At 43.3% G+C, this 21,785-nt stretch overlaps 1 protein-coding gene across 2 annotated transcripts in view; it reads left to right on the top strand.

Annotated features, from left to right (window-relative positions):
* The window catches only part of xxylt1 (xyloside xylosyltransferase 1), a 199,171-nt gene continuing 177,386 nt past the window's right edge, over positions 1–21,785 (top strand). The window contains exon 1 of one of the 2 annotated variants that reach the window (XR_009507055.1): positions 1–648. Coding sequence is in view for 1 of the 2 variants with exons in the window: in XM_059945426.1 (XP_059801409.1) it covers positions 157–648 (492 nt within the window). In the remaining variant the exon portion in view is untranslated. The remainder of the gene's footprint in view (positions 649–21,785) is intronic. The other variant, XM_059945426.1, reaches the window with a different exon arrangement.

Here is a 21,785-nt window from a genome sequence, read left to right on the forward strand (position 1 = left end):
TGATTGGCTGGAATGGGAGGAAATCCTGACGCCATTTGGCAGGTTCCTCCGCCCTTCGCTATCAGCATGGCACTGTCCATCGAGAGAGGTTGGAAATAGGCGAGTTGCCTCCCCACCCCCCATCCCTCCCTGCTTCCCACCAGGCTGTTTTCAGCAATGGGGATGTGGCGGAAGGTAATGCAAAGTAAAACCAAGTTCACCTCAGTCCGCTCTTACCAGTTTGTCCTGTTACTTATAGCTGCCTTGGCCGTGTTTGCTTTTTACTACTTTGGATCCAACCATGAAAATTTCTCCAGCACAACCAGGAGAATGAAAGAAAGCCAGGCAGGGAAGGGTGCCCCGGGCGATGCTCAACTGGTGGCGAATCTCAGTGAGAGGAAGGCGGCAGAATCCCCGCAAAGTGCCGCTGCAGTTAACGGGCAGTCCGACGGGACGGTACACTTGCACGCCCTCATGATGTTCACCAAAGTGGATAAAAACTATGCTCTACAAGAAAAATTTACGGTTGCAATTAAGTCCATGATAAAACACGCGGTACTCAAGGATAAAGAGGTGCTCCATTTGCATTTTGTTAGTGATGCACCCAGCCGCAACGTAGGAGAACCGCTTCTCCTAAAGCTGCTGCAAGTCGCTGCCTTCAAGTACCAGGTACCCGTCTAAGTTGTTAGCATCCTGCACGTTCAAGATTCAAGAAACTAAATATCTTTCGAGATTAGAAAAGTAACGTTATCGGTAGCAATGAAGTTGGTTTATTGTTGTCACATATAGTAATGATATCATCCATGGAGATATCCTCAAAACCTAAGTACATCAGGTGGTTCTAAGGGGGAAAAAAACAATAACAAAACACAAAACTAAGTTAGTTACAGAGAAAGTGCCGTGCAGGGAGGTAACGGGCAAAGCCCATGGCAGGAAGATCGAGAGGTCAGTTCTTAATGGACAGATCTATATCAGCAGGATAGAAGGTGTCTTTGAGCTTTAGTGATGCATGGGTTGTGTCTACTGCCGTATTGAAGAGGTGGGAGTGTGGATGATTATGTTGGCTGCTTTCCCAGGGGAGTTGGAAATGTAGACAGCGTATAGAGGGAAGGGACTGAGGCTAGTTTTGGTTACGAGCCAGGGCTGAGTCCAAAATTCTCTACAATTTTTTGCCATTTTTAGTAGAGCAGTTGCCATGCCAAGCTGTGTTGCATCTGGGTAGGCTGCCGTCCATGGTCCATCTATCAAATTGTCAGATATCCTTAGCCTTCTGACTAAATATACACTGGTTTACTTTCTAGGCTATTATGTCTATGTGGTTTGACCAGAATGAACTGTTGGTGATGTTTTCTTTAAGACTTGAAGCTCTCAACCATCTCCACCTCAGCACCATTGATACATCCAGGGACATGCTTCCTGCAGTCACTGACAGCTCTTCTGTTGACATTGAGGGAAGGCTGTTATCTTCATACCATGCCACCAGGCTCTCCGTCTCCTTCCCGTACCCACCCGGTTGTTACTTGAGATTCAGCCTGTCACATGTAAATGGAGTCAGAGTAGAATCTGGCCGCAGTCATGAGAATGCAGAGAGTAGAGAAGTGGGCCAAAGATGCAACCTTGTGGGCACCAGTGTTGTAGATTATCACGGTAGAGGTGTTGCTGCATTTCCTTACGGATTATGTCTGATGGTGAGGAAGTCAGATCCAGTTGTAAAGGGAATTGCTGAGTTTGGAAATGAATCTGTTTGAATTATGGTCTTGAAGGCAGAGCTGTCGTCAATAAGTTTGGAATTCACAAGGTTATGGGTGATTTCTTTGAAATGTGCATAATGGTAGGGAAAACATGATTCTCCTCTGTCAGAATCACTGGCATGTTGTGAAATTTGTTAACTTAGCAGCAGCAGTTCAATGCAATACATAATATAGAAGAAGAAAAATAATAAATAAGTATATCAATTACTGCACATCTATATTGAACAGATTAAAAATCATGCAAAAACAAAAATAATATATTAAAAAAGTGAGGTAGTGTTCACAGGCTCAATGTCAATTTAGGAATCGGATGGCAGACGGGAAGAAGCTGTTCCTGAATCGCTGAGTGTGTGCTTTCAGGCTTCTGTACCTCCTACCTGATGGCAATAGTGAGAAAAGGGCTTGCCCTGGGTTCTGTAGGTCCTTAATAATGGACGCTGCCTTTCTGAGACACCGCTCCTTGAAGATGTCCTGGGTACTTTGTAATCTAGTACCCAAGATGGAGCCGACTGAATTTACAATCCCCGGCATCTACCTTCTGAACTGTTTCTGCTGGTTAAGGAATAGGGATGATGTGTCTGGCTCTAGTGTTTTAAGATATATTCAGCAATTTAATTGGGGAAAACCCAATATGTTAAAAGATAGGAAATTCTTTGAACAAATGGCAGTTAATTAACTATAAATTTGTTTTTGATAGTTTGTTAACAAAAGGTAGTAAGACAAAATGGGCTTATGTGGCAGGTTAGCCGTGATGTTATTGAATTAATTTAAGAGACCCACTTGTTTGCTACCATTCATGCATTAACTTCATTCACTCGATTGGTCTATCAGCAACAACGGTACCTTCTCTGAAACTGGAGACTCAGGTTGACAAGGTGGTGAAGGAAGGCATGCTTTAGGTATAGGAGTTGGCTCATCATATTTCAAATGTACAAGTTGTTGGTGAGGCCACAATTGGAGTTTTGTGTGCAGTTCTGCTTGCTCAGCTATAGGAAGGATGTCATTAGGTTGCAAAGGCTGCAGAAAAGATTCATGAGGATGTAATCAGGACCAGAGGGCATAGGGTATAAGGAACTGCCAGAGGAAGCAGTGGTGATGGGTACAATTACAACTAAAAGGGCTTTAGATAGGTACATGGATTGGAAACCTTGAGAGCAACCTGGGCCAAGCGCTTATTGGACCAGCTCAGGTAGACAATTTGGTCAGCATGGACAAGTTGAGCTGAGGGGCTTGTGTTGTCTATAACTATGATGAAACGCTCTCTTCGATTTTAAGTACTTAATGGCAAGGTCTTGAACATTGTAAATTGGTGTATTCACTAACAAGTGTAACAATGTTCCCTTTAAATTTTAAATCTTCATTTTCATTACCTCTTAATGTTTCGTTGTATCATTGAAGTCAGTGACTCTGAAATGCTGGTGGAGGAGAACAGCCCACTAACAAACCATTTAGTCCATGTCTGTGCCAAACATGCCAATCTGAATTTACGCCATCCATCTGCATGTAGTACATGTCCCTTCATTTCCTGCTGTTTATGTACCTGACAAATGCCTCCAAAACTTTACTATTGTATCTGCTTCCACCACCTTCCTTACCAGCATGTTCCAGCCACCGGTTAAAAAAAACTACTTGCCTTGCAGATCTCTGAAACTTCCCCCATCTCACCTTAATCTGTGTGTGTCCTTTATTACAGAACGAGGCCAAGTCCTCTCCGCCATTCCATCATGGTTCATTTATTAACTCTTTCCACTCCATTCTTCTGACTTCTCCCTGTAACCTTTGACTCCTTTATTAATTAAGAACCTATCACCACCCACTTTAAATATACTCAGTGACTTGTCCTCCACATCCTATTGTGGCAGTGAATTCCCCAGGTTCACAGCCTCTTTCTATAAAGAGGTTCCTAAGTGTCTCTGTACTAACTCAGACTCTGTAGCCTGTCAAGGCCTTCCTTAATGCTTATCAGGTCATCTTTGCCCGAAACGTCGACTGTTTACTCTTTTCCACAGGTGCTGCCTGGCTTGCTGAGTTCCTCCAGCATTTTGTGTGTTGTGTTGTGTTTCTAAAGCTTCCACATTCTTCCTGTAATGAGGCAACCAAATCTGAACACGATACTCCAAGTGTGGTCTAAGCAGAGTTTTATAGACTCTCCTTGCAGCTCTTAAACTCAATCCCCTGACTAATGAAAGCCAGCAGACCATGTGCCTTCAGGAGAATAGGGTTAAGAGGGACTATAAATCACCCATGATGGAACAGTGGAGCAGCCCCGTGGGCAAATTGGCCTAATTCTGCTCCTATGCATTATGGTCTTAGTCACCCTATCAACTTGCACAGCAGCTTTGAGAATTCTATAGACTTGGACCTTAACATCCCTCTATTCTTCCATGTTGCTAAAAATCCTGCCTTTCACTTTGTAACCTACCAATAGGTTTGACCTTCCAAAGAACAGGTGTCCCTTGTTTTTCGAACATTCGCTTTACGTCAACTCGCTGCTACGAAAGACCTACATTAATTACCTGTTTTCGCTAGCAGAGGGATGTTTTCACTGTTACGAAAAAAGGCAGCGTGCGCCGAGCAGCCAAGTTCCTACCCTGGAACTGCATTCTAGCTGGCATTGCTTAAACATATGCCTGCGAGCATCTGTGCTTTATGTCGATTTATTTTATGCATCTGTTAGTGAGATAAGTTCTAAGGTATTGGAAAAGCCTAAAAGAGCTCATAAGGTTGTTACACTTAGCGTAAAACTAGACATAATTAAGCGTTTCGGTCGTGGTGAACAAAGTAAGGATATAGTGAGTTTGGCTAAGGGTTTGTGGAAGTTGACGAAGATGATGTTGAAGAGGTTTTGGCATCCCATGACCAAGAACTGACAGATGAAGAGCTGATGAAGAGGAAAGGATAACAATTGAAACCGAACACAGTAGCGAACGGCCTGAAAGTGAAGACATCCAGGAACTGAACGTGAAGCAATTACGTGAGATTTTCGCTGCAATGATTGCCGAAAAGTATGACTTTAATTTTGAAAGGGTATGTAGGTTTATGGCATATTTGCAGGATGGTTTGAGTGATTACAAAGAACTGTATGATAGAAAAAATGCACGAGGCTAAGCAATCAAGCATACTGTCGTATTTCAAGCCTTCCACATCAGACGACGAAACTCGACCTTCGACACTGAGGCAGGCAGACATAGAAGAAGGTGACCTGCCTGCCCTGATGGAAGCAGATGACGATGAGATGACACCCCAGTCTCCTCTACCTCCCATCACCCCAACCTCCAACCACTCAGCCTAACACACCGTCATCAGTGTGCTCACTGTCTTCCCGATTCCACTAAATGAAACTACACTGGGCGTACATTATTTCTACTTTATATAGGTTGTGTATTTTTATGTGTTATTTGGTAGCTTCATAGCTTAAAGGTTACTGGAAAGAGTGCTCCTGCTGAGAGCACTTACACCGTGTGTTTCTGCCGGGAGCGCTTGCGCCGAGTGTTTCTGCCGGGAGCGCTTGCGCCGAGTGTTTCTGCCGGGAGCGCTTGCGCCGAGTGTTTCTGCCGGGAGCGCTTGTGCCGCGTGTTTCTGCCGGGAGTGCTTGCGCCGAGTGTTTCTGCCGGGAGCGCTTGCGCCGAGTGTTTCTGCCGGGAGCGCTTGTGCCGCGTGTTTCTGCCGGGAGTGCTTGCGCCGAGTGTTTCTGCCGGGAGCGCTTGTGCCGCGTGTTTCTGCCGGGAGCGCTTGTGCCGCGTGTTTCTGCCGGGAGCGCTTGCGCCGAGTGTTTCTGCCGGGAGTGCTTGCGCCGAGTGTTTCTGCCGGGAGCGCTTGCGCCGAGTGTTTCTGCCGGGAGCGCTTGCGCCGAGTGTTTCTGCCGGGAGCGCTGCCGAGAGTGCTTCCGTGAGATTTTCGCTGCGGTGGACAGTGCTGCAATAATTGTAGAAAAGTATTCCTACATTATATAGGCTGTGTATTTATCAGATCATTCCTGCTTTTACTATATGTTATTGTTATTTTAGGTTTTATGTGTTATTTGGCATGATTTGGTAGGTTTTTTTGGGTCTGCGAACGCTCACGAATTTTTTTCGTATAAATAAATGGTAATTGCTTCTTCACTTTACAACATTCCGGCTTACGAACCGTTTCATAGGAACCCTCTACCTTCGAATAGCGGGGGAAACCTGTATATCACTTCATAATTTTCTGTATTGAGCTCTACCTGCCTTGAGCTCTCTCTGCTGGTCTTGTCAACGTCCTGTTGCAATCTACGACAGTCTTCTACACTGCACATCTCCACCGTTCTGCATGTCATCTATAACACTGTGTAGAATGTGAGTAAAATTTAAAATATATTTATAAAAATAATCTTTGATAGAGATTGGTAATCCCCTCCTTGCATTCTGAAAGTTTTAAAATTTCACACAACAAGCGCAGTTTAAACTCCATAATTTGGAATACACGCTGAATTGATTATATAAACACTTGTAATGAGTTGATCGATGCATGATAGATTGAAATATTTCTGGAGTTGCTTTCTTGCACAATTTGTACATCTAAATGACCTTCCATTGGAAATCAGTTCTGATTGAAATGCAGATATTAATTTAGACACAACAGAATTTTAGAAGCTGGAACTTCACCTGTATGCTCAAAACTCATCCATAAACCTAGTGAGAGGATATCCCTGATACTAGAATGAATGAATTTTGTTGCTTCCCCAGTTGTAAACGTTAACATTTCATAGAATTGCCCAATTACTTACGAGAGGAGATGAGTCGGCAAAATGAGTCTTCATTATCTTGGTTATGTTCTTGTGATATTTTTTGGACTTGGTGACCTTAAAGACCTCTTGGTTTTAATGAATATTTGCATACGCTGTGCACCACAGTTATCTCTGCATGTGGAATAGCTGCTTTTTTAATGTTATTGGTGCTCTGAATAAACTCCTCCTGCTCTTTTTGTTTGCATACAATTCCCTGATTTATCCCCATAATTTTGGATGCTTACTATGGCCAAGTTTGCAGTGATCTGGAAGTGGAAACACATCAGTAAGGCAGAAGCTGGAGTCAAGTGAATTGAATGTCAAAACCATGGAATTGTGATTTTTTTTTAGATTATTTAAAAAGCAAAAGTGCAGAAAAAAAAGCCTGGATTCATAATTGTGAAGGTGGAAATGGGCATTGTTTTACTGTCCTACTGGAAAGTGTCTGTCAGTGATAACAGAATATCACTAAACTGTAACAGCAACAATGGTTTGCGGAGAGTAAGAAAGGCACCATTCGCCGTTTAGTTGTCAGCAAAAAGATGTAAATAAGAAGGTGTGCGCTTGCAACATGGGTTGCATGCTGCAGTGTTTTAAACATTGCTTTATCTTTGGATTTGTCATAAGAAATATTGTAGAAGATCTATTATTATTTAGTGTTGTTTTGGATTTTTCTTGTGTGAAGCAGTAACAACATGTCCCATGTGTTATCTTCCTTTCATTTTATGATAACTTCTGGTCCTTCAACAGAAATGAGATTGATCACAACCATCCAGCTTAAATTTTCTTGTTCTGAGGAATTATTTATGCTCATAAATAATCAGCAAATGTGAATAATTTGGACATATATCAAACTCAATGCTAAAATACTATGATTGTTATGACGCTCTGATCATCTCTCTCAAATAGCAATTCAATCATTCTTTTCTAGGTTGTTTTGATTCAGTGTGTGTATGCTGATTAAATCTTTGAATGCTTATTTGCATAAATTGTTCCAAGTTTCTGGAAGTAAAGCTGCTATATACTTTCCTTTCTGGCTTTTGCTTTTTTTTCCTATAGAGTTTGCAGCAGGGTTTTGTGACGCCAACCTCCTTCATAGTGTCATTAGTGTCTGACCATCCTAGAAGTCTTGTATGAATGCCTCATGGTAATAGCACCCAAGATACCTTCACGGAGCAGTGCAGCAGGCACAAACTGCTGGAGGGACTAGGCAGGCCGGGCATCTATGGAAAGGAGTACAGTTGACGTTTCAAGAGTGGTGTCTCAGGAAGTTGGTATCCATCATTAAGAACTGCCACCAGCCAGGGCATGCCCTTTTCTCATTATTACCATCAGGAAGAAGGTACAGAAGCCTGAAGGTACACACTCAGCGACTCAGGAACAGCTTCTTCCCCCTCAGCCATTTGATTTCTAATTGGACATTGAACACTACCTGAGTACTAATATAAAATTTCTGTTTTTGTACTATTTATTTAACTTAACTATTTAGGATGCATATAATTATTGTCATTCAGTTTTTTTCTATATTTATAATATATTGCATTGTACTGCTGCCACAAATTTCATGACATATGCTGGTGATATTAAACCTGACTCTGAAATATAAACAAAGAAACAGAATTAGATTTATTATCACTAGCATGTGTCATGAAATTTGTTGTTTTATGCCAGTAGCACATTTCAGTACCTAATTAAAAACAACTAAATTACAATAAGAAGTGTGCACTTAAAATACAGACACTTCACTACATCTGCAGTTGGTTAAAGGCCAGCTGGAAAACTTGCTAAAAAATGAAAAGCATAGCTTTAAGGTGAGAGGGGGAAGTTTAAAGGGGATGCAAGAGACAAGTTTAAAAAAAAAATAAACCCAGTGGCAGGTGCCTGGAACATGGTGGATACATCAGCTTTGTTTAGAATACATTTAGACGGGCATGTGAATGGGGAATAGAGGAATATGGTGAGATCAGCTTAATTTGCCATCATGGTTGACACAGACACTATGGGCCTGTTGCTGTGCTCTATGTTCCATTCCAATTTAATCAGCCCATTTACTCTGTCAATGTTTTTCAGTTAACTACTTCAATATTTCTTTATGTTCCTCTATCTACGAGTCTGTGATGCCCAGTGCTATCATGTTTGCATTTGTGTGCTGGGGCAGCTGGCTGAGGGTAGCAGACACCAACAGAATCAACAAACTCATTTGTAAGGCCAGAGATGTTGTAGGGGTGGAACTGGACCCCCTGACGGTGGTGTCTGAAAAGAGGATGCTGTCCAAGTTGCATGCCATCTTGGACAATGTCTCCCATCCACTCCATAATGTACTGGTTAGGCACAGGAGTACATTCAGCCAGAGACTCATTCCACCGAGATGTAACACTGAGTGTCATAGGAAGTCATTCCTACCTGTGGCCATCAAACTTTACAACTCCTCCCTTGGAGTGTCAGACACCCTGAGCCAATAGGCTGGTCCTGGACTTATTTCCACTTGTCATGATAAACTTACTATTATTTAATTATTTATGGTTTTATATTGCTATATTTCTACGCTATTCTTGGTGCGGCTATAACGAAACCCAATTTCCCTCGGGATCAATAAAGTATGTCTGTCTGTCTGATTTTGTTTACAGTATTTCTTGTCTATTTTAATACAGTTAGATTTATTTCAAGGCTTATTTTTCTGAGTTGAAGAAACAGACCTGATATTCCCCTACTGTGTAAAAAAGATTGTTATGGTCATTTTGAGCTTGTGCCCTGTATACAATCAATGAAATATCAAACCTACTATCACATGATTGTACAAGGGCTTTTGAGTTGTTGAATACTGTAGAGAAGTTGCTCTTGTCTTGGATGGCAGTAGGGACTTGGGGAAATCTAATTCTGAGCTTTTATATTGAAACTTTATTACTGTTAAGCACAAGTCTGAAGTAGAATGACAGGATGGAGAAAATAAAAAAAATACATTGAAAAATATATAAATCACAAGATTGAAATAGGCCAGGAAGTAGCAGTCTATCCAAGTGGCTTTATTGTGGTTTCCCTGATTCCATTAGGTTGCTGGTGCAAGCAGTCTTTAACCCCTTTCCAGAATAGGAGAACCAGACCAGAATTGGTTTGTCTGTTTGAGAATTGCCTCTCAGCTTTTGGTAGGTGTGTTTTGGATTTCTTTGGAGTGAGGGGTATAATTTTCACTGTTTGTTTCTAACATACTCTCTTTATTTTGGATGTTGTGAGCCTGGACACTTGATGGTGCTGTTGGACAGAGGGGAAAAACATCAAATCAAACGACTGATTGGGCAGCCTGCTGGGGGGTGGACTGGACGGAGTTCTGAAGCAGCCGGTCCTTCCGTGGGGAATGGTGCTTTCCCTCTAACTACACCATGCAGTGTGGAAGTTGTGGACAAACTGGAGGTCAGACTGAGCTCGGGCATCACAAATAGGAAGTGAAGGAATTTATTCATAGTTGTTTAGTGTATTTTAACTAAACTAATTTATAAAAGTGTTTTTTAAATCCTAAGAGACATTTAAAATCTCTGAATACTAGAAATTTAAACAGCAAGATGTGCTTTAAACAGCATGGCTGTTGAGGTGATGGAGTTTTGCCTGCTGCTGGTGAATTGCTTGCAATGTGCTCGGTCTCCCGGGGACTTTCCTCAGCTTGGCTGTCTTCAGAACAATGGGCTGAGCACCACTTGGTTCTGTTGTGACAAATGGAGGCGAGTAATGGGGATAAAGGCGATGTTGTATTGTAATGGGTGGTAACCTCTTTTTCACCATTTAGGCATGCCTGTATTCATGCATTTGACATAAACTCAGTTTTGACTTTGAACACGTTATGTGTGAACTTATTGCGAATTTGTGACCAGTTCAGAGAGAACTTCAGCACTGGTTGTTTGGAATGAGTTTAAACTGACTTTTCTCCTTGTCCTCGTCTCGTGTCCCAGTATTTCAAAGGCACAGTTCTGCTTGAATTGACGTGGAATTCATTGAAGTTCTACATTTATTTTGAGTGTCCACATGTTGTTGCTGGAAATGTCAGGAAATACAACTCGCATCACTTTCAAGAATAGAGGCATTGAATAGAGCAAGTCTTTGATCTATTAAATACAGTCGGAGTCGTAGAATACTGTCTCGTATTGGATCAGAGCTGGAGACATGATTATTTTGCAGAGATACTTTGATAACGACAGGAATACTTGTTTAATCTTTGACATTATGGCAAGTTTTTGCTTGAATGAATGTGGTGCGTAGAGTATTTTTTTCAATAAAGGCTACTCATTTAGCAGTTTGCTATGGCATTACCCCATCGTTGAAATCCAGTAAGATCCATTTAGAAAGTCAGCATCTCCTGCTCCAGCAATAGATGGAAATGTCCTTCCCATCAATTGAATATATGCAACGAATTCCTGACCACCACAGAAAGCTCTTCTGATTGTATTAAAGTTTTGAAATCTGAATGGAACTTGAAAAAGAGCCATTAAACAAATATTAAGAAAGATTCCTTACAAAAGCCACCAGCTGTGGTTTACTCATTTGGTTAAGGGCACTTCCATGTTAGACATAGATACTAGATGTACAAATGGAAAATTTAAAAAAATACCTGTTAGTGGTGGTTGCCTGGAACAGATTATGGAATACTTTTCTCCTTTGGAAATCAGAAATAAAATGTGATATGCTGTGCTTTCCTGCAAGTTAATAGGTTTACCACCAAAATATAAAACTGGTTCAGTTGCACGGCATGTTAGAAAAAAAACATATTTGCAGTCCTGTCCTCCTGGAGCTAGTTTGTTTCATTTTGCAGAAATTGATTCCAATAGGAGGAGCTGATGTTTCAATCACTGACCAGTTATCCAGCAAATGGAAAAGCTGAAAGCCAGCTAACCGTGCCAAGAGTTGTATACAGGTATCTATTTTTGAACTGTGGAGTAATTGTTGGCATTGTCAGTGGATAAATGCTTAATGTGCTCATACTACATTCATTGCCATGCTGTTTTAGCAGAAATACTTACCCTTTTAAAAAAAATCTGCATTTCAAGAGCAAAGAGCTGCCGACGAATCACTCCACAGGACAGCTGAACAGCTGTACCCCCGCTCCACTGACCAGGCTTAATCCAACCTTGTATGCTGTCTGTCTGTGTGCAGTTTTGCACATTCTCCCTGTGGTCGTGTCAGCTTACTCGAGCTTTAGCTTCTAGCATCCCAAAGATTTAAAGCTGATAGGAATGAATTGGTGACTGAATGGTTGCCAGTGTGTATGAGTCATAGAACCCGTGGGAGGTTTGACGGGAATTTGGGGTGAATAAAATGCCATCAGTGTGTGGAATTAAGTCAAGTCGAACACCGTATAATTTCAATCTGCTGTTTCTTCTTTATTGCGACTTCAGCCGGCGAGAGATCCGAGACCTACAGTAGGCTAGAATCACCCTCTTGCCGATCGGACCTTTCTCCTAGGATCTCAACCTTATATACAGAGACCATCCCTTTTATACAGGTATTTTGCAGAACTTCCAACAGTTACAGCAGCTTTTGAGTTACTTCCTCTTAAGCAACCAGCACAGCGAGGGTCCTATATTTGTCCATATTTTAGCCTCGTATGCAGTGCAAAGCCTGCTCTGACAGTTTTGACCAGTGGTTAATTATAAAACAGGAACATTCTTAAACAAAAAAGGAACAATACAGTCTGCCATACTTCTCATACATGACTAACTAAAATTACTATTTCAGCAGAACAGCTAAAGCCTTTTAGCCTTAAAAGGGGACAATAATGCACCAAAAAATCCTTTAGCTGTAAAAGGGAATAAGAGAGTACCTCCATTCCATTATCATTCCCTCCTTTTTATCATTTGATGATAAATTTTATAACAACCCATCTTACTCACAACAAGCTACAGCGCACTTTGCAAAAATTGCTGCTATTACAATTAAAACCATTATCATTATCACATGTAAAAACATTCCCCAGGAATCTCCAAGAAAGTTAAAAGGCCAAGGCCACATTCCCTTTCCATCCGTAAACCCATGCATCCTTTCTGCAATTTTCTGAATCTCCTGTGTGACATGCTGAGAGAGGTCTGTATTATTAGAGGCCACATCAGGAATGTATGTACAACATTCCTTCCCTATAACAGTGCAAGTCCCTCCTTGTTCTGCTAGCAATAAATCCAAAGCCATTCTATTCCGTAAAGCTACCATCCTTAAGGCTATTATCTCAGCAGTCAAATCTGTAATCTCAGTCTGAACATAGTTAAAACTTTTGCAGTGCTATTTGCTAATTCCTCCAATGCGGCTGCCAAAAGGATTATTTCCAGGGAGTTTCGAGCTGCCCCATAAGCGGGAAGTGCTATCATCCAAAATCTTTCACTTTCTGTAATTCCTCTCTTCTGTCACCGAAACTGAGCATATTGTTAAATGTGAGCTAGTGAATATATAGAGGGCACTATATAAGCCAAGTAGCAACATCCCATCCAGTCTTCTGCCATGTTTGTCCCCTCATCGCCAAAAGGCCCTGCCAGCCAGGGATATGCCTTTCTGCCACATACCAAATAGGTCCCATTAATGGCATACAGAGGGTGGGAGGGTGGGGGCGAGTATCTTCTGGTGATGATTTTGCACTCCGTTCGGTGAATCCACCTTGGTTGTCTGTCCACCTTCACAGCTGTGGGTGTGGGTAGGGTCCTTTCTATCGAGTGTCTGGTTTCTATCTGTCCCAGTTCCTTATCAAGACAAAGTCTCCAGGATTAACAGCAGCATAATCCCCTTTAGCTAGATCCTCGTCCCGTTGGTGGGCCTGGCAAACCTGGGAATGCAGACTTGGGAAAATTTTGGTTAGCCTACACAAATATTTTCCCAACTCCTCCCCTAGGGTTTGCATATCTAGTGTATCAGGGAGGGGAGAAGTTAACCCTGGTGTCCATGGGGTATTCATAGGCTTTCCATAAATGATTTCTGCCGGGGATAGTCCAGTTTTGGTCGAGGGGGTAACTCTCATGTGAAACAATGCCAGAGGTAAAACCTTAAGCCAGTTTAGTCCGATTTCTTGCATGAGTTTAGTTAGCTTACCTTTTAAGGTTCCATTTGCTCATTGCACTACAGCAGCTGGTGAGCACAGTGAAATTGCTGCTTTATTCCCAGTTCTTTACACATTTTCTCATTTATTTTAGCAATAAAATGAGGTCCATTATCAGAGCTTATGGACTCCAGTAGCCCATAATGAGGAATCACTTCTCTCAAAAATACTTTTATAACCATCATGGCAGTGTTATCAGTAGTGGGTATAGCTTCTATCCACCTGCTGGATACGTCTACTGTTACCAAGCAATATTTATAACAATGCACCCTGGGCAGTTCAGTAAAATCAAGTTGCAGACAAGAGAAAGGTCTACCTGGTAAGGGGGTCTTCCCGGGGGCACAAGATACCCCTTTCCCAGCATTCACCTTTTCACACAATAGGCACGCCTCTACCCGTTTTTCACACAATAGGAATGCCTTTACCCACTTTGTACACAATAGGCATACCTTTACCCACTTTGTACACAATAGGCATGCCTTTACCCACTTTTCACACAATAGGCATGCCTTTACCCACTTTGTACACAATAGGCATGCCTTTACCTGCTTTTCAGCTGCTGGTTGGAAATCAGGGTGCCGCCAGGATTGTAATAATGTAGCTACCATTCCCTCCTTACCCAGGTGGGTACAATTGTGTACATAATCAATCAAAACAGGTAAAAAGAAGCATTTGGAATGCAAATCTGTCCCACAGGGGTCAGCCACGGTTGAGTGTCTTTGTCATAGTGGCATCCCATCTGGGACCATGATTGGGGCTCCTCAGCAGGGGCGTCCCGCTGAAATGCACAAATTTCCCCTATGTCTGGCATACCCGTTCTCTGTGACTCTTGAACTGTGGCCTCTTTACTTCCCGGGAGTACAATAAGTGGCTGGTGGATTGTTTTGCCTCTGCATCGGCTCGAGCGTTTCCCCTAGACACCTCATCGCCAGCCCGTGTATGGGCAGCACATTTAATAACAGCCGCTCGGGGTGGGGGGGGGGGGGCTGAAGATCCTGTAATAAATGGCAAACATATAGGGCATTGCTAACAGGCTGTCCTGTGGAAGTTAGAAATCCCCGATGTTCCCACAGGGCGCCATAGTCATGTGCAATGCCAAAGGCATAGCGAGTGTCAGTATAAATATTGACCAGTTTGTCTTTAGCAAGTACATAGGCGCAGGTGAGGGCATAAAGTTCTGCCTTTTGAGCCGATATAGGGGTTTTAAAAGATCCTTGTTCAATAATTGTGGGGTCGGTGACAATAGCATATCCAGAGCAGTGTTGGCCAGTGGGACTGACAAAGGAAGTGCCATCAGCGTAGAACTGGAGGTTGGCATTGGAAAGTGGTAGATCAGTCAGATCTTCTCATGTGGAGGTAAAAATTTGATTATGTAAAAAGCAGTCGTGTGTTGGAGCGTCTAAGGGCTGCGGTGGGTGATGTAAGAAGGTGTCAGGGTTCAGTTGTGCAGAGGACGAAGGTCAATAGGGGATTATTCAGAATAGCCACCTCGTATTGGCTTTGCCGGGCTGGCATCAGATAGTGAGTCTGGCGAGTATTGAGGAGTTCCACTGTGGAATGCGGTGTGAGTACAGTAACTGGTTGGTGTAAGATGATATGAGTGTCTGTATGGCTGGAAGAATCGATGTGCATGGTGGTAATCACACTGCGGATGGATCTAACTTGCTGGAATTATAAGCTACAGGGCGCTGTCGATCACAGTTGTACAACTGCCCTTGAGGGTGATGTACAGCTGAAACGGACGATCGTAGAGGGGTTGTTCCAAAGTGGGGGCTCGTAATAAACTGCCTTTTAATTCGGTTACAGCTTCTTTTTGATCTGCTGTCAGTGTGAAGGTAGGTGGGGCATTTGGAGATGCTAATGGAGATAATTGACGGGTATAGATAGCAGCATTCGGTGTCCATTGCCTGCAGAAATTTAAAAGTCCCAGAAAGGCCCTCATTTGCTTTGGCGTAGTTGGAATGGGGATGTCTGCAATCGGCCGTATTCGGTCCTCCGTTAAGTTTCATTCATTTGCTGAAAGTAGGACCCCTAAGAATTTCACCTCATTCTGGGAGCGCTTCACCTTGTGAGGTGGGATCACATAGCCCAATGAGTGGAGAAAATTCAGTAGCATCGCAGTGGCACTTTCGCAGGCTGGCACACTATCGCTAGCCATCAATACATCATCTACATACTGTACCACCGGTTGAGTTGCAGGGTAATTCCAGTTCGCAAAGTTGTTTGTGAAGGGTCTGTGAAAACAGCGATGGAGAGTGGATGTACCATTGAGGCAAGTGAGCCCAGGTACACTGTTGTCCTTGATATGTCGAAGCAAACAAGTATTGTGAATCCAGATGCAGTGGTACTGCAAAAAATGAAGCTTAAGTTGGCCCATGGGGAGGGGATTCTGTCCTTGATTGATGGGGACAATTTGCCCTCCAATGACCATATCTTCTGCAATTAAAACAGGGCCCACCCGTTGCCCCGGGTTGAGGCCCCCCTCTAGGCGTCTGGGGTCTGATTCCCTGTGACCAGGATCTACTATTAGGTCTTCCTCGGTTTCCCTTCCAGGGTCCTGGCCGAAAGGGCTTAGTGGGTGGGTACCATTGAATCGGTCCCTGAGGTAGATTCTTCCCTCCCTTTAGCAACTTATCCCATCCAGTATATTGACCCCACTCTGCCACGTCAGGGTTGGGGAACGGAGGGTAGGACCAGTCCGGGTATCTCTGGTCAGGATTCTCGGGCTCCTCCCTACCATCCAAGAGATCTCCTTGCCCCCCTACCTTCTGCCTTCGAGGTCATTGGACGTATTCAGTCTTCATCTGAAGTTTAGATCATGATTTAAACTTGCTCTGACCATTTCAATAATATACAACATCCCGTCTCAACTGAGTTCGAGGATTGTTGGACCAATCCATGTTGTTAGTCTAAATTATATCTACAACACTAGGAGGAACACACTGCAATAACATAGCATTGAACGGGACGAATCTTGTCCTTAATTAAAAGCCGAATCACCAGCAAAGGTCCTGTAACAGGAAACAAAACGTTCCCAATACTTTCTGCCTCTCCAGGTTTGGGCTTGCATTTAAGATAAAAGATTCAAAAACTTTATTGTCATTCCAACCATATATCAGCTCTGCAGGGCAGAACGAGACAGCGTTTCCCAGGGGCAAGTGCAATCATAACATAACAAATACAACAATAAATAGTAAAACACAACAGCCACACGTTGGTTTAAAACAAGTTATTAAGTGTCCAGTGAAAGTTAAAAGTGTCCAAAGCAGAGTCAGGTAGAGCAGCTATTTAGCAGTCTGACTGCCTGTGGGAGGAAGCTGTTTAGTAACCTTGTGGTTTTAGTTTTGATGCTCCTGTAGCGTTTACCTGATGGCAGAAGAACAAACAGTTCATGGAGAGGGTGTGAGGGGTCTTTAATGATGTACCGTGTCTTCTGGAGGCATCGACTCTGAAAGAGGTCTTGGACAGAAGGTAGGGAGACCCCAATAACCTTCTCTGCTCCCCTAACCACCCTCTGCAAGGCTTTTTTGTCGGCAGCACTGCAGCTGGAGTACCAGGTTGTGATGCAAAAGGTCAGCACACCCTCAACCACGCTTCCGATTAATATTTACTGGTTGCTGAAGTGCTTACTCCAGTGCTTGAATCCAGTGATTAGTTCAGTTACCAGGGTCAGGGACCTTTCGTTCCAAATCCTCATGAGTTTGAACCGGTCCTGTACCACCATTCGTTTGTTTCAACCATTTACCTTTTTCTTCTGGGGATAGGATCATACAACATAACCCAAATAAGTCTTTAGTAGTGCCCCCATACATTGGATAGTACTCCGGATATACTGAGCAAATTGAGCTGGCTTTTCCTTACTTTCTGGGGCTTGATTCATGATCATAATTACCTCTTGGGGTTTCCAAGGGACATAAACCTCAATAGCTGTTTCATTATTTCCTTGTACTCCTGCTTGTCGATTAGGCAGTTGTCTAATCGGGTATTGTCCTGGGGGGCTAGTCTGGACCTCCTCCATTTGCTGAGTAAGTTCTGTCACTTCTTCCTCCTGACCTCCATTCTGAATTTCTTGAACTCAATTTTAATTTCTCCTCTAAAGTTTCCTGGTACTCCTCATTGTAAGGTGGAGGAGGTGGATGGGGGTAGATGGGCGTAAGGATGGGCCCGGAGCTATCAGGATTCCAGGAAGAGTTCCCCACTCCTCATCTGCCTCATTCCCCGAGTCTCCAAGCAGGGTTGGTATGCCGGACATTGAGTCAGGATCCCGGGACCCTTTCGGTCTTTCCTTGCAGTGCTGCAGTCTCAGCCCTTCCTTCCTATCCTCTTCAGCCTTCTGTTGCTTCTGCTGCTCTTCCTTTTCCCTTTTCCTTGTCCCATCTAGCCATTCACATTCAGCTTTGTGGGTCTCCCAACCTTTGGAAGTTCTGTCAGACGTACATACTCCTATCCCCTTATCACAGGCATTATTCCTCCAAGTGGCCAGGAAGGTAGTATTCCATTTTATACCTGCCTTATCTTTCCATTCTTTGATCAGGGACTTCCATTTTTTCCCCACAGCCCCTCGTCCAGATTAAGTTAACTGCTTGTTCACGTGACTCTAAATCACAAGTTCCCCTGGGGGCCAAATATCAGATCCCAAATGTTCAGTAAGTGCAAAACTTAATCTTCGTAAATGGTCCTCTGATTTAGGTAATCCTTCACACATACTTTGAAGGGGAGTTCCCTTTCCAGCTGTATCAAGGGCCTGTCCCATTGTTGCCCTTATTATATTACCAGTTATTATTTATCAAGTCAGGTCAAAGTCAATTTCATTTATATCGCATATTTAAAAACAACCTATGTTCACTAGCTAAAATAACAAATACATGAAACACAGACAAACCAACAAGGCAAACAGCTTATAGGCACAAAATACACAACACAAGGGCCAAGGCACAAGCCAAAAAAAATCACTGTTTATGCCACTGGGTGGGAAATTTAGCCAGCCTGCCTCCCCCTTAATTGATTTCAACTGGCCATATTATCAGGAGGTCAAGTCCGTCAGGTAGTAGCGGCCGCCTCTCCTGACTGGGGTCCCCAGTCCCGACTCTTTCCTTAGGAACAATACAGAATACCCAATGTCACCCGCAGCCTTTAGTTCTCACAAAAACTGCTAGCCTATTTTCTGTTAACACTCACAAAAAAGCAACTCTCACATACTCTGGAGGCCTTTCCTCCTTTATGCTGAACTTGTCTCATCAAATTCCAACCGGCCATATCAAGTCCCAACCGGCCATGCCCAGTCCCAACCGGCCATATCTTCCTGAGACGTACGCTTATTTATGTTAACATTTCCGGTGTCACCCGCAGCAACCTCACAAAAACAATCTCTTACCTTAACTCTTGTCTTCAAACTGACATCTGATCCAGTCAAGGTACCGGTCTCAATGGGTGAGGGGCAGAATGCTCGGTCGGACACAAGGAGTAGCTGGAGGTAAACTACCTCGGGTTGCCCTGCCGCTCAATTGTGTTCGATTCGAGCCGCCTGTCACTTATTCAGCTCAGAGGGATGTTCCCTATGTTGGGACCCGAGGTATGGCACCAAAATGTGGAATTAGGTCAAGTCAGACACCGTATAATTTCAATCAACCGTTTCTTCTTTATTGCGACTTCAGCCGGCGAGAGATCCGAGATCTACAGTAGGCTAGAATCACCCTCTTGTCTACCGGACCTTTCTCCTAGGATCTCTACCTTACATACAGATACCATCCCTTTTATACAAGTATTTTGCAGAACTTCCAACAGTTACAGCAGCTTTTGAGTTACTTCCCGTTAAGCAGACAGCACAGCGAGGATCCATATTTGTCCATATTTTCACTTCATATGCAGATCTAGGTGCAAAGCCTGTTCTGACAGTTTTGACCAGTGGTTAATTATAAAGCAGGAACACTTAAACCAAAAGGGAACAATACAGTCTGCCATACTTTGCATGCACGACTAACTAAAATTTGCTATTTCAGCAGAACAGCTAACAACCTTTTAGCCTTAAAAGGGGACAATAATGCACCAAAAAATCCTTTAGCTGTAAAAGGGAATAAGTGTAAATGGATCTGATAGTTGATGTGGACCGGAGGGTCTGATTCCATGCTGTGTGTCTCTACAGCTAATTGGAGCTTGTCCTCTGAACGTGTTTAAACAGAATATTGTGTATTACAGCTGGGTGACCTCACTTCTGGAGTAAAATACAAAGTTAGCTTGTGCATTGTGCCTGGTACATCTCCCATTATCTTTGTCATTCATGTAAAGTGCTGTGGTATGTTTTACTTTGTTTGAGGGGCTGTAGTAATGAGGGTTTGTTTCTTGGAACCAGGTGCCCAGTATAGAATGGACAAACCCTAACCTGTGAGTAAGAATGCAAGTACAAAGTGAGGCTTTTTTTTAGTCATTCTATAAGTTTTGGTGGGTCTACTTGTGTGGCAGTGAAAGATAGCAGCGTTCAGTAAAGCTGGTTTGTAATTGGTGGATTTAACATTGCAGTTTGACTTGCATGTTGCACAGGTAGGTTCCCAGTGAGGCCTGGTCAAATAACTTAACAGCTGATCTTCAAGAAGGGTTGCCATCTTGTGAAGGGCCTGTACTTGCTATTGATGACTCTAGCTCAGAATACACACTGTCATATGATGTTTTATCTAGCACCATATACAAAAACAGTGAACGTGTTTGCTAATAATTGACTTGAGGAAACTTAAGTGTTTTAAGACCATTTGGAAGGGTCGCTATCTCTTCGTTTTTGACCTTCAGGCTTACAATTGAACATGAGCTCTGTAAGTCATTGTCATTTCTTCATTTTGCCTGTGGTGTTTTGGGTGAAGTTTTCAGTCTTCATTGACCATCCGTTTTATTAATTCAGGTTATGATGCTTAAAGATTTGTCAAGTTAGGGGGGTTATTTGTATCTCGTTTTCTTACAACATAGAAGTCAAGTCAAGTCAACTTTTATTGTTATTTCGACCATAACTGCTGGTACAGTGCATAGTAAAATTGAGATAACGTTTTTCAGGACCATGGTTTACATGACACAGTACAAAAAAACTAGACTGAACTATGTAATAAAAAAAACACAGAGAAAGCTACACTAGACTACAGACCTACACTGGACTGCATAAAGTGCTCAAAAACAGTGCAGACATTACAATAAGTAATAAACAGGACAGTAGGGCAAGGTTTCAGTCCAGGCTTCGGGTATTGAGGAGTCTGATAGCTTGGGGTTAAAAACTGTTACATAGTCTGATCATGAGAGCCCAAATGCTTTGGAGCCCTTTCCCAGACGGCAGGAGGGAGAAGAGATTGTATAATGGGTGCATGGGGTCCTTCATAATGCTGTTTCCTTTGCGGATGCAGTGTGTAGTGTAAATATCCGTGATGGCAGGAAGAGAGACCCCGATGGTCTTCTCAGCTGACCTCACTATCCGCTGCAGGGTCTTGCGATCCGAGATGGTGCAATTTCCGAACCGGGCAGTGATGCAGCTGCTCAGGATGCTCTCAATACAACCCCTGTAGAATGTGATGAGGATGGGAGGTGGGAAATGGACTTCCCTCAGCCTTCACAGAAAGTAGAGATGCGGCTGGGCTTTCTTTGCTATGGAGCTGGTGTTGAGGGTCCAGGTGAGATTCTCCGCCAGGTGCACACCAAGAAATTTGGTGCTGTTAATGTGCACTACCGAGGAGCCGTCGATGTTCAGCAGGGAGTGGTTGCTCCGTGCCCTCCTGAAGTCAACAACCATCTCATTTGTTTTGTTCACATTAAGAGACAGGTTGTTGGCTCTGCATCAGTCCATTAGCTGCTGCACCTCCTCTCTGTAAACTGACTTGTCGTTCTTGCTGATGAGACCCACCACGGTGGTGTCATCGGTGAACTTGATGATATGGTACGAGCTGTGTGTTGCAGCACAGTCGTGGGTCAGCAGAGTGAACAGTAGTGGACTGAGCACACAACCCTGGGGAGCCCCCGTGCTCAGTGTGATGGTGTTGGAGATGCTGCTCCCGATCCAGACTGACTGAGGTCTCCCAGTCAGGAAGTCTAGGATCCAGTTGCAGAGGGAGGTGCTCAGGCCCAGTAGGCTCAGCTTTCCAATCAGTTTCTGAGGGATGATTGTGTTGAATGCTGAACTAAAGTCTATGAACAGCATCCAAAAGTATGTATCTTTTTTGTCCAGGTGGGTTAGGGCCAGGTGGAGGGTGGTGGCAATGGCGTCGTCTGTAGA

The sequence above is a fragment of the Hypanus sabinus genome, chromosome 2, assembly GCF_030144855.1.
Source record: "Hypanus sabinus isolate sHypSab1 chromosome 2, sHypSab1.hap1, whole genome shotgun sequence".
NCBI lineage: Eukaryota > Metazoa > Chordata > Chondrichthyes > Myliobatiformes > Dasyatidae > Hypanus > Hypanus sabinus.